At 48.8% G+C, this 12,319-nt stretch overlaps 1 protein-coding gene across 1 annotated transcript in view; it reads left to right on the top strand.

Annotated features, from left to right (window-relative positions):
- The window catches only part of LOC119382631 (uncharacterized), a 34,816-nt gene extending 22,707 nt beyond the window's left edge, over positions 1 to 12,109 (top strand). Inside the window, exon 8 of the mRNA XM_037650418.2 lies at positions 9,722 to 12,109. Coding sequence (XP_037506346.1) covers positions 9,722 to 11,368 — 1,647 coding nt within the window. The 3' untranslated portion in view covers positions 11,369 to 12,109. The remainder of the gene's footprint in view (positions 1 to 9,721) is intronic.
- The last annotated feature ends 210 nt before the right edge of the window (positions 12,110 to 12,319 follow it).

Genomic DNA, 12,319 nt, shown 5'->3' with positions numbered 1-12,319 from the left:
TGCTTTAGATTTATGTCCTTAAGCTTCACAGCAATGTATTCGTCCTGATTCGGCGCCGTTTTTGAGAGCCATAGTCAAATAATCGATGCTGTAGGCTTAGTGAGTCGAGATGGGCGCTTCCGAAGGCTCGGAGGACATAGGTACGCGTTTGTTAGTTGTTTCTAATCCTCCATAGCTGGCGCCACTTGACCTGGTGCGAGCTTGTGGATCCGCTCTCGCGCGCCGCCTACGTCACAATTTTGCGTGGTTACTTGGCCAGCTACGTTTAAAGTCACTGTAACGGGAAAAGTACCGCGTTCCTTTTCTCTTCGCCGCCGCGCCGTTTCCGCGGCTTCGCCACATAAATGGTCCAGCTCGCTCGCCTCGCTAGTGTCTCCCGGCCGCGACGCAAAGCGCTTCGGAGGGCGATTGTTTTCATAGCCTCAGAAAAGCATGCAGGAAGATTACGACATCCCGTATCATTTTGACACTTTATCGCAAGCCTGTCGAGGTATTGCAGAATGCCTGGATGCTGCGCTTTTGGGTGCAGCAACTGGCGGGAAACGGGCAAGGTTGCCAAGCGACAGGCTGTGTGCTGCACAAATGCGATCGGGAAAAATTCAGTCCCACGACTTACACCCGCCTTTGTGAGGTAAGCGTTTCATAAGAATTCGCGAATGTTGTTTCGGGGAATGTTTGCGTCTCCCCTGCACTAGTGCAGCTTGTTTCGCGTGGTTGCCGCAGAAGGTTCATGCACAATAACATTCCCGGGCAGCTCTAGTTATGTTTGGCGTAAAATTGACGCCTTTGGGCTCACATATAACAATCACAATAAACTGACTGCTACAGATTGCGTGACGTGACTGTATGACGAACATAAATAACAGGTCCTGCCGACGGCAAGTTATCTTTTCTTCCACTTTACTTTCTTCACACTTTATCCTAATTACAATAACATCCCCTATACCTTCTTTGGCATTATTGTCTGTTAGTTCTCATTAATATTGCTACATGTAGGCTGCCGGAATTCATATTGTCGACGCGCGTGTGCGCCCGACGAGGAGGACGAAGGTCGCTAGCTGCTCGAGCTCGGAGCCGGACTGGTCAGCGCTACAGCCGCTCTTGCAAATACATCTTGTGAATAGCGACTTGTAAAAGCGACTCGTCACTCACGTAACTCACGTAACATATTTGGTGGAGGTGGAACGTTCCCCGTCCTCACCACGCAGCTCCGCAGTGGCCGCGTCATCCAGCCTCTCGCCATGGCCTTCCAATGACAACCCGTCCCCATCTCCATCTGCGGCTCCTACGACAACCTTTGTCCGCGGTCCCCACCCCCCGCGATCCCGGGACATTCTCCGCGCAACCTGGCCTCGACGTCGACTACTGGCTTCGCCTGTATGAACGGGTCAGTCAAACTCACCGGTGGGACCCTACCATGATGCTCGCTAACGTTCTCTTCTACTTGGACGGAACCCCGCGCATCTGGTACGAGACACATGAGACCGAGCTCACCAGCTGGGAGACGTTCAAGGAGAAGCTACGTGACATCTTTGGGAACCCGACCGGTCGCCACGCAGCTGCACGACAAGAGCTCGCTACCCGTGTACAGTCGCCTACTGAGTCGTATGTCTCCTACATACAAGAAGTGCTTGCTCTTTGCCGGAAAGTGGACGAGGCAATGCCCGAAGCTGACAAAGTGGGTCACGTTTTGAAAGGCATCGCGGACGACGCTTTCCATTTGCTGGTCTACACCAACGTCTCGACTATCGACCGCATCATTCAAGAATGCCGCCGTTTCGAAACGGCCAAAAGCCGTCGTGTGCACCCTCAATTTTCTCGGTTGCCAAACACGGCTGCCACGTCCACCTGCTCCGATTCCGCCGCTACACCGCCCTTCGAGCAGAGTGTAACGCGTATCGTTCGACGGGAACTTGAAGCGGCAAGTCCAGCGCCGTTCCAGCCCTCTCCATTCGACCATGCCACTTTACAACCAACCCCCGCGGTCTCCGTTATTCAGGCGGTCGTACGACAAGAATTCGCCAACCTCGGGTTCCCTGTCGCCTGCCCCGTCTCTCGCCCCTCGTCCCGACCAATGCCCATGAATGCATCTCGAAGTGAGCCATTCGTTCCTCCACGATCTCGCAACCCAGCGGAATGGCGAACTCCCGACGACAGACCCATCTGCTTCCGGTGCCACCGCGTTGGTCATGTCTCCCGCTACTGCCGCGCCACTTGGACGCCGCCATATAGGACCCAATTTTCTCGCCTTCCCGCCCATATGAAGATCTTCGCCGGTATTCGCCCAGCCGTACAGACCCTACTTGTGACACACCTAACAGCCGCCCTCCTGCTCGTTCACCGTCCCCTCAACGCCGTCGTTCCCCGTCGCCCCAACCACGCCGCCACCCCTCGCCGCCCAACTTTGCATCGTACCCGACGGAAAACTAGATCGTGCAGCTCCTGGAGGTAGTGCTGCATCATCTCCTTCTGAACCAAATCCTCCGTTGACGCTTCCTACGAACAAGAACCTCATCGATGTGCATGTGGACGGTATTTCTTTGACGGCTCTAGTCGATACTGGAGCTCACGTGTCCATAATCAGTGCTCGTCTTTGTCGCCGACTGAAAAAAGTCCTCACGCCTGCTACTACAAAAGCTGTACGCGTCGCCGATGGCGGAACTGTTCCTGTCACTGGAATGTGTACAGCTCGTATAAGCATCGCCGACCGTTACGTTCCTGTCCTATTCACGGTGCTCCATAATTGTCCTCATGACCTCATCCTAGGGATGGACTTCCTATCGACCCATTCTGCCCTGATAGACTGTTCCGCTGGTACTCTTTGCTTGGACCTTCCTCTTCAGCCAGATATTCACCCCGACCTTCCACACAGCCTCTGCACCACGGATTTCATCCGCCTACCGCCTAAAGCCCTAACATTCGCCGAATTAACAACGACTTCATCCGTGTTGGATGGGCACTACGTCGTCACGCCGATTACTGATGTACTTCTGGCACGTGACATCACTGTGCCTCACTGCGTCATAACTATAGCCGCTAACCGGGTACATCTCCCCGTCATAAATTTCGGCTTCACGAAGCAAGTCCTCCCTCAAGGCATCTTAATCGCGACGTTGCAGTCCTTAGCCGATGACCAAGTCACCTCTTTTGCAGCAGACGTATGCTCCAATCTTCCTTGTCGCCCACCCGATGCCACAAGCCTCGACATGGCATTACGCCCCATGATTGCCCCAGACCTCCCCCCAGCGCAATCAGCCGCCCTCATCCGCCTTTTGGCTTCTTACCGCGAGATCTTCGACCTTGACAACCGACCACTCGGCCAAACTTCTCTTGTGCAGCACCGTATCAACACAGGTGATGCTGTTCCCATTCACCGTCGACCGTATCGGGTGTCCGTATCGGAGCGCCAGATTATTCAAGAAGAAGTAAACAAGATGTTAGCTAAAGGTATTATTGAGCCCTCATCGAGCCCTTGGGCGTCACCCGTCGTCCTGGTTAAAAAGAAAGACAACACGTGGCGTTTCTGCATCGATTACCGGCATCTAAATCGAATTACGAAAAAGGACGTGTATCCTTTGCCCCGCATTGATGACGCTCTCGATTGTCTCCATGGCGCACGCTACTTTTCATCCATAGACCTTCGCTCCGGTTATTGGCAGATTGCCGTGGACGAGAAAGACCAAGAAAAGACCGCCTTCGTCACTCCCGATGGCCTGTACCAATTCAAGGTTATGCCCTTCGGTCTATGCAACGCCCCAGCCACGTTCGAGCGCATGATGGACACTCTGCTACAAGGGTTCAAATGGTCAACATGCCTTTGTTACCTAGACGACGTCCTCGTATTTTCACCTACATTTGAGACCCACCTTGAGCGTCTGTCGGCTATTCTCGACGTCTTCCGCAATGCTGGCCTCCAGTTGAACTCGTCGAAGTGTCACTTCGGCCGCCAACAGATTACAGTGTTGGGCCACCTCGTCGATGCTTCTGGTGTGCGGCCGGACCCTGAGAAAATTCGTGCCGTCACCAGTTTTCCAGTACCCCAATCCGCCAAAGATGTTCGGAGTTTTGTGGGACTCTGTTCCTATTTCCGGCGGTTCGTGAAAGACTTTGCAGCAATCGCTCGACCACTTACTGATCTTCTAAAGAAAGACGTCCCATTTTCGTGGGGGTCCACTCAAGCTGCCGCCTTCTCTCACCTCATCACAATTTTGACGACGCCACCCATATTGGCCCACTTTGACCCATCCGCCCCGACTGAGGTCCGAACTGATATGCCAGTGGTCACGGGATCGGAGCCGTCCTCGCCCAACGTCAGCAGGGACACGACCGCGTTATCGCCTACGCTAGTCGCCTCCTTACACCTGCGGAGCGCAACTATTCGATCACCGAACGAGAATGCCTTGCTCTTGTCTGGGCGGTCTCCAAGTTCCGTCCATATTTATATGGCACTCACTTCTCCGTAGTCACCGACCACCACGCGCTCTGCTGGCTTTCATCATTAAGGGATCCCACAGGTCGACTTGGTCGCTGGGCTCTACGACTGCAAGAGTACACTTTTGCAGTGACGTACAAGTCTGGACGCCTGCATCAAGACGCCGACTGCCTATCTCGCTATCCGGTTGGCGAGTCGCGCACCGTCCCTGACACCGACGCTTGCGTGTGCACCGTTTCCCAACTGACCCACATAGCCGACGAGCAACGCAGTGATGCATCCTTACGGGCTATCATCGAGTGCCTTGAATCCTCACCTTCGGACCGATCTCATCGCTCGTTCGTACTCCAGAATGGTACACTTTACCGCCACAACTTTCATCCAGACGGACCACCCCTGCTGCTTGTTGTACCCAAACACCTCCGCTCGGCTGTACTCCACGAACTTCACGACGTTCCAACTGCCGGTCACCTTGGTGTGTCTCGCACATACGACCGAATCCGCCGTCGCTTCTATTGGCCAGGTCTCGCACGCTCCGTCAGACGATACGTCGCGGCGTGTGAGAAATGTCAACGCCGCAAAACACCGTCGACGCTTCCGGCTGGGTGCCTTCAACCCCTCGACATTTCGTCCGAACCCTTCTTTCGCGTCGGCTTGGACCTACTCGGCCCTTTTCCCCTGTCTTCTGCTGGCAACAGGTGGATAGCTGTGGCCACAGACTACGCCACACGCTACGCCATCACACGAGCTCTTCCTACAAGCTGCGCCACAGATGTCGCCGATTTCCTTCTGCGCGACGTGATCTTGCAACACGGTGCTCCACGCCAGCTGCTCACGGACCGTGGCCGCACATTTCTATCGAGAGTCATAGCGGACATCCTGCGTTCATGTGAAACGCGGCATAAGCTCACTACGTCGTACCATCCGCAAACGAATGGCCTCACGGAGCGTCTGAACCGAACCCTAACCGACATGCTTTCAAAGTATGTTTCCTCAGACCACTCCGACTGGGACCTTGCTCTACCGTACGTGACATTTGCCTACAATTCCTCGCGCCATGACACGGCTGGTTACTCCCCATTTTTCCTGCTGTTCGGCCGCGAACCCACATTGCCCCTCGATACAGTCATTCCGTTGCCAGCAGCTCCGACCACTGAATACGCCTTGGACGCTATCAGCCGGGCCGCTCATGCACGCGAAGCCGCTCGTACTCGCCTTCTGACCTCCCAAGAGAACCAACGCCGTCGGTATGATCAACGACACCGCGACGTACACTTTTCGCCCGGTTCTTTGGTTCTGCTGTGGTCTCCGACCCGGCACGTTGGCCTGTCCGACAAACTGCTCTCTCGGTACACAGGGCCATACCGAGTGCTTCGTGCGGTGACTCCCGTCACCTATGAAATCGCTCCTGCTGCCCCGTCGTCTTCATCCACCCCGCATGCCAGCGACATCGTACACGTCGCACGCCTGAAGCAGTACCACTCGCCCAATGACGTTGACGTCTAGATGCGCCGAGACGGCGCCTTTGCCGCCGGGGGTTATGCTACATGTAGGCTGCCGGAATTCATATTGTCGACGCGCGTGTGCGCCCGACGAGAGGGCGAAAGGTCGCTAGCTGCTCGAGCTCGGAGCCGGACTGGTCAGCGCTACAGCCGCTCTTGCAAATACATCTTGTGAATAGCGACTTGTAAAAGCGACTCGTCACTCACGTAACTCACGTAACAATATTGTCTCTAACTAAGAAACGAGCCCTTAAAAGTAATCGTCTTTCATTCATAGCGAGGGTCTCGTTCTGGCAGACATAATGCCTCCAGGTAGTATGCGAGGGATTATTGGTCAGCTGCCAGCTCGTAAAAAGATCACGTGCTATGTGACGCCAACAGGCAAAAAAAGAGTGTTCCACACTCGCCGCCATGGCTGCGACTGGCGCTGACTAACACTCCCATGTTTAAATGCACATATATACCCCATAAAGTGGACGGGAGGATGACCGCCGCCGTAGCTCAGTGGTAGAGCATCGGACGCGTTATTCGAAGGTCGCAGGTTCGGTCCCTGCCGGCGGCAAGTTATCCTTTCTTCCACTTTACTTTCTTCACACTTTATCCTAATTACAACGAGTAACATCCTCTATACCTTCTTTGGCATTATTGCCTGTTAGTTCTCATTAATATTGTCTCTAACCAAGAACGAGCCCTTAAAAGTAATCCTCTTTCCTTCATAAATAACAGGTGGTAACATGAAAATAATGGCACGCATGTCATGTAAAGCATGATTTACATGTCATGCTAATGATGCTCTCGGGGCCGGTGCGCTGGCTTGATATGCACCGAATCGGTATTGCGTGACGTGACTGTATGACGAACATAAATAACAGGTGGTAACATGAAAATAATGGCACGCATGTCATGTAAGGCATCATTTACATGCCATGCTAATGATGCTCTCGCGGCCGGTTCGCTGGCTTGATATGCACCGAATCGGTATTGCGTGACGGGACTGTATGACGAACAGAAATAACAGGTGGTAACATGATGAAAATAATGGCACGCATGTCATGTAAGGCATCATTTACATGCCATGCTAATGATGCTCTCGCGGCCGGTTCGCTGGCACGCACCTCATGTAAGGCTGATTTACATATGACCACCTGTCACTAACGTTCGTCATACAGAAATATCTCGTTATATCAATTTTGGTATATATGTATTTCATTAAACGACCGCGAGCGCTCCGAGACCACGTCATGTAAAGGATGTTTTACATGGCGTGCCTGTCATGATTTGCACATTATAACCAGTAACTTTTCGTCATACACTCCTGTCACGCCATACCAATTTTGGTGTGTGTCAAGCTAGCGAAGCGGCCGCGAGCACACCATGAGCGTGGCATTCAAATCATGCCGTACATGGCATACATGTCAGTGTTTTCATGTTATCATCTGTAATTTATATTCTTCATACAGTCATATTATGCCATAACAAGTTTGGTGTACATCCCATTAACGAAACGGCCATGAGAGCAGAAAGTCGTGGGCGGCTAGATAGATAGATAGATAGATAGATAGATAGATAGATAGATAGATAGATAGATAGATAGATAGATAGATAGATAGATAGATAGATAGATAGATAGATAGATAGATAGATAGATAGATAGATAGATAGATAGATAGATAGATAGATAGATAGATAGATAGATAGATAGATAGATAGATAGATAGATAGATAGATAGATAGATAGATAGATAGATAGATAGATAGATAGATAGATAGATAGATAGATAGATAGATAGATAGATAGATAGATAGATAGATAGATAGATAGATAGATAGATAGATAGATAGATAGATAGATAGATAGATAGATAGATAGATAGATAGATAGATAGATAGATAGATAGATAGATAGATAGATAGATAGATAGATAGATAGATAGATAGATAGATAGATAGATAGATAGATAGATAGATAGATAGATAGATAGATAGATAGATAGATAGATAGATAGATAGATAGATAGATAGATAGATAGATAGATAGATAGATAGATCGATAGATAGATAGATAGATAGAGATAGATAGATAGATAGATAGATAGATAGATAGGATAGATAGATAGATAGATAGATAGATAGATAGATAGATAGATAGATAGATATAGATAGATATATAGATAGAATAGATAGATAGAGATAGATAGATAGATAGATAGATAGATAGATAGATAGATGATAGATAGATAGATAGATAGATAGATAGATAGATAGATAGATAGATAGATATAGATAGATAGATAGATAGATAGATAGATAGATAGATAGATAGATAGATAGATAGATAGATAGATAGATAGATAGATAGATAGATAGATAGATAGATAGATAGATAGATAGATAGATAGATAGATAGATAGATAGATAGATAGATAGATAGATAGATAGATAGATAGATAGATAGATAGATAGATAGATAGATAGATAGATAGATAGATAGATAGATAGATAGATAGATAGATAGATAGATAGATAGATAGATAGATAGATAGATAGATAGATAGATAGATAGATAGATAGATAGATAGATAGATAGATAGATAGATAGATAGATACGTTCAAAGTCGCAGAAGTTCGCTAAGAAATGCTTCGCATTTAATAAATGCCGACAGCCGAGCGCGTAAATGCCGCGCAGGTCGCATTTTTTATTGCGTTAGTACGCGTGCGTGCGCGTGTAGGAAAGTGAAAACTTCCGCTATTTCTTTCCTAATCAGTTAGAGAACAACCGTATGGTTCATTTGGGGCTGGAAAAGCACACGCAATGCGTAAAACATGCGTTACTCCGCGTGAAAACAACACCGCACCGCCCCAGCTTCGGCCGCGCTGGACCAAATATGGCGGCGGGCAGGACGGTCGCGGTACTTTTCCCGTTCCAGTGACTTTAGCTACGTTAACCCAGCCACCGGAAGTAGTGCTGCCTAGCTCGGTGCTCTTTGAAACCGAAACTGCGACTGGGCGCTCTAAAAACGTCTCTAAATAAATAACCGTCACGCACTCGCGCAAATGCGGTTTGCAGCCGTGATAAGTGGATCATAAGCTATATATTGCAACATAAAAAAAGAAGGTGCAAAATTTTTGTGTCGGTGCTCCTTTAAAGGAAAACAAAATATAAGTATACAAGCTCTAAAAATGGTTGAAGTTGGTTATAGCTTGTCTTTGTTGAGTGTAAACCACCACATTGGGCTATCTCACCAAATCAGTACAAGCAGTGGCGTAGGCAGAAATTTATTTCGGTGGGGGCACGTCCTTGATTCGAAGCGGGGGCCACGCACGCTAGTGTCTGTGTTCGAGTGTCATTTTGTGCTCTGTGGTCTATGGCATAAAGAAATTTCGGGAGGGGCACATGCCTGGTGTACCACCCCCTGGCTGCGCCACTGAGTACAATGCAGTGTCAGATCTTAGTCGTCTTTGTGTTGTATTGTTGTGTTGTGCACTGCCTTTAAAAATTGAATCTTTACCAACTCACACATTCTCACATTTTGATGCAACTAGAGCTCTAGTTTTCATTGGTGAAAGGAGGAGGTATATTTATGAATGCACAGCACCAGTTAGCATTTCTAATCAACCAGCAGTATGCACCTTGAATTTTGAACCTAGCGTGTGCTCGTACAGTTCATAACCCCAGACCATCACTGCTAGTACTTGCTGGCACTGTGGTTCGCACAGAATGAGGCGCAAGAAAGTGACTACGCAAGAAAAAAAAAGCGATATCCGTGGTTCTTTTGTGCACCCACAGGTTCAGCTTGAAGCGCGGCTCAAGGGCCAGGAAGCTCTCAATCAGGATCTCATGTCTGTTCTCGAGAAGGAGAGAAACCTAAACCAAGACCTTACTGTGGCCATGGGCCAGCACGAGAAGAAAATCGCACAGTTGGAACATCAGGTGTACACGTTGCAGTCGGAAGGGAGGCACAAGGATATGCTAATTGAAGTTCTGAGCAGTAAGGTGTCACGGGATATGACAGCAGGAACAGACACTTCCGGGGGTCATCTGCCCTTGCCACAGACTGACTTCCACAGCACTACGCCCGCCGGCAGTGGCAGCAAGGCCGACAGTGGCGTGCAGGGCATGTCGTCTGGCAACAGAAGCCACGAAGAGGTGTCCGTATGCAGCGTTGCTTCGCAAGTGTCACCGCAAGAAGGATCGAAGTTAGACCAAGAATTGAAGGATGTCACGTCGAAGCTTGATGAGAAAAAGGCTGCCGTGCTTCAAGCAAAGCGACTGCTTCGAAGCACGACCAACGAGCTTCAAAAGTTGACGAAGCTTGCGGAGGAAAGGGCTGAGGTGCTGAGACGACTACAGTCTCGAATGCAGAGCACCTCAACGGCGTTGTCCACCCCTGGCGGTCAGGAATACAAAGCCGGCGACGACGATGCGTGTCACGTCCGCACGACCAGCAGTGGATTTGTGCCCTTCACCGCAGCTCCTTCCTTCTCGAAGACAGTCAGGAAAGTGTGCTACAGGAAAGCGGTTGCTGCGCCAAAGGAATCGCTCAGCACTCTCGCAAGCGTGTCTAGCATACAGAACAACTTTGAAAGTTCTGGGAGTCCACCTCACCTTGAACTTCGCTTGGAGGAGATGTCGTGTGATTCTGATAACGTGTTTGAATCCACTTGGTTGCGGGAAAAACACTCAACATTGAATCGGAGTGCCATGTCCAAGGCAGCACATCGTCTGCCTCAGCACTTGTGTAGCACGCTTGAAATGGAAAGCGTCGAAACACCACACAAACTTGCAGGAGGTTGCTTTCAATATTCGCAAGACAAATCCTACATGTCAGATGCTGTTTTTAAATCTCATGTCATCGATGATCAGGACCCGAGATCCGAACGCATGTTCAGTTTTGGCTGCAAACGGGCAACGTCAGTATTGGATCAGTCTTCTAAAGCTGTCACTCCCCTAAGAACCTCCACGGATGCAGCCGATACAGATAAGGTGAACATGCATGGTGCTTCTAACGACTTGGAAGACAAGAGCCCCGTACAGAAGGCGATATCACGCAGTCCGTGGGAACGAGATCAGTGCTACAGTAAGAGTTGCAGCAGCCACGTCCTCCAGTCCACGCCCTCGTACGACTTTCCTTTGCTGGGCAAGAGCAAAGTCTGGAATTACGCGGACTGCGAGAATCCTGCTTCGAAGCCTGCCTGTAGTAATGGCAAGTCGTGCATTTCAAGTGTGCAGAAGAAAGGGGCACGGAGATCCCTCACATTCCCCGAGGAAGGAATTTGTCCTACAGTGCCGTCTGTGCATTGTTCTGTTGGTGCGTCGGACATTTCTCTGAGTGTCCCGCGGGAAAGTTCTTTTCGTGGTGTGCCCTATTCAGCACCAGTGAATGTCACGGTTCACGTGCAAGCTTACCCAGAACCCAAGGATTCTCGCAGATAGCACTTCCTCAACTTCCTTTTTGTTGTATATATCTTTCTTCAAGTTTTACTCTTGTCTGTCAGTTGATGCACTGCCAAATTACTTTGTACAATGGGTCTTGTAAATAGTGTATATATAATTTCACGGTTACATTACTGAACAAAAAAGCGTTTTTGCATTTTTAACCTGTTTTGTGGGTAGTATCTTATGAAAACGGGGCATAACAGAAGGTTGTCAGCCTATTTTTCTAAGGAATGCTATAATAGTGTAGTGGCAAACACCTGTGTTAATAGGATGTGTTCATCACCACGAAAACAGTGGGCATCACTCGTGGCCTTGTATGATGTTTAATTTTTATGTTATATATATGCACATGCAGATGGTATGAGGGCATCTGGTATTTTTGTACAATATTTCTCTCCTGTGCTCTCACTAGCCATGTAGTGCCGGTGTTGTGCAAGGAAATGTGCTCGTTATACCAGGGTTTTTTAAGAAGCACAATTTAAGCAGTATTTGCTTTGTATAGCTACTTTTAAGCATTGTGCCATCGTGCATTGTATGAAAGATGCTCAGCTGTACAGATTACTATACAATAAACAATTTTCAAATGCATTCCCACGAAATGGTCCTCACTTTACTGCTGCAGCACTGTACAGGAGCCATGCGTTCTTAGGTTGCTGTGTAGAATATTTTTGAGTTTAGCCATGTTGAACTTAAATATAAACAAACAGTTCTTTACGCAATGTTGCACGCACAATGATTTACACAATTCGTACAAGCCGTAAAACACCACATCTCTAGGATATTACCATCTCATATATTAGATGGCAAGATCGTGATACTAAATCATTTTAGCCAGAGATACGCGAAAGTGATAGCACGCCATAGAAACATTTCTAAAAAAAAAACATGGCTGATCCCTCCGTCATAGGAATCGGTATAACACGAAAGTGAAACGTGTCTTCACAGAAG

The sequence above is a fragment of the Rhipicephalus sanguineus genome, chromosome 2 (genome assembly GCF_013339695.2).
Source record: "Rhipicephalus sanguineus isolate Rsan-2018 chromosome 2, BIME_Rsan_1.4, whole genome shotgun sequence".
Lineage (NCBI taxonomy): Eukaryota > Metazoa > Arthropoda > Arachnida > Ixodida > Ixodidae > Rhipicephalus > Rhipicephalus sanguineus.
The sequence above is the reverse complement of the archived record's forward strand: the minus strand, read 5'-3'. Positions and strand labels throughout refer to the sequence as shown.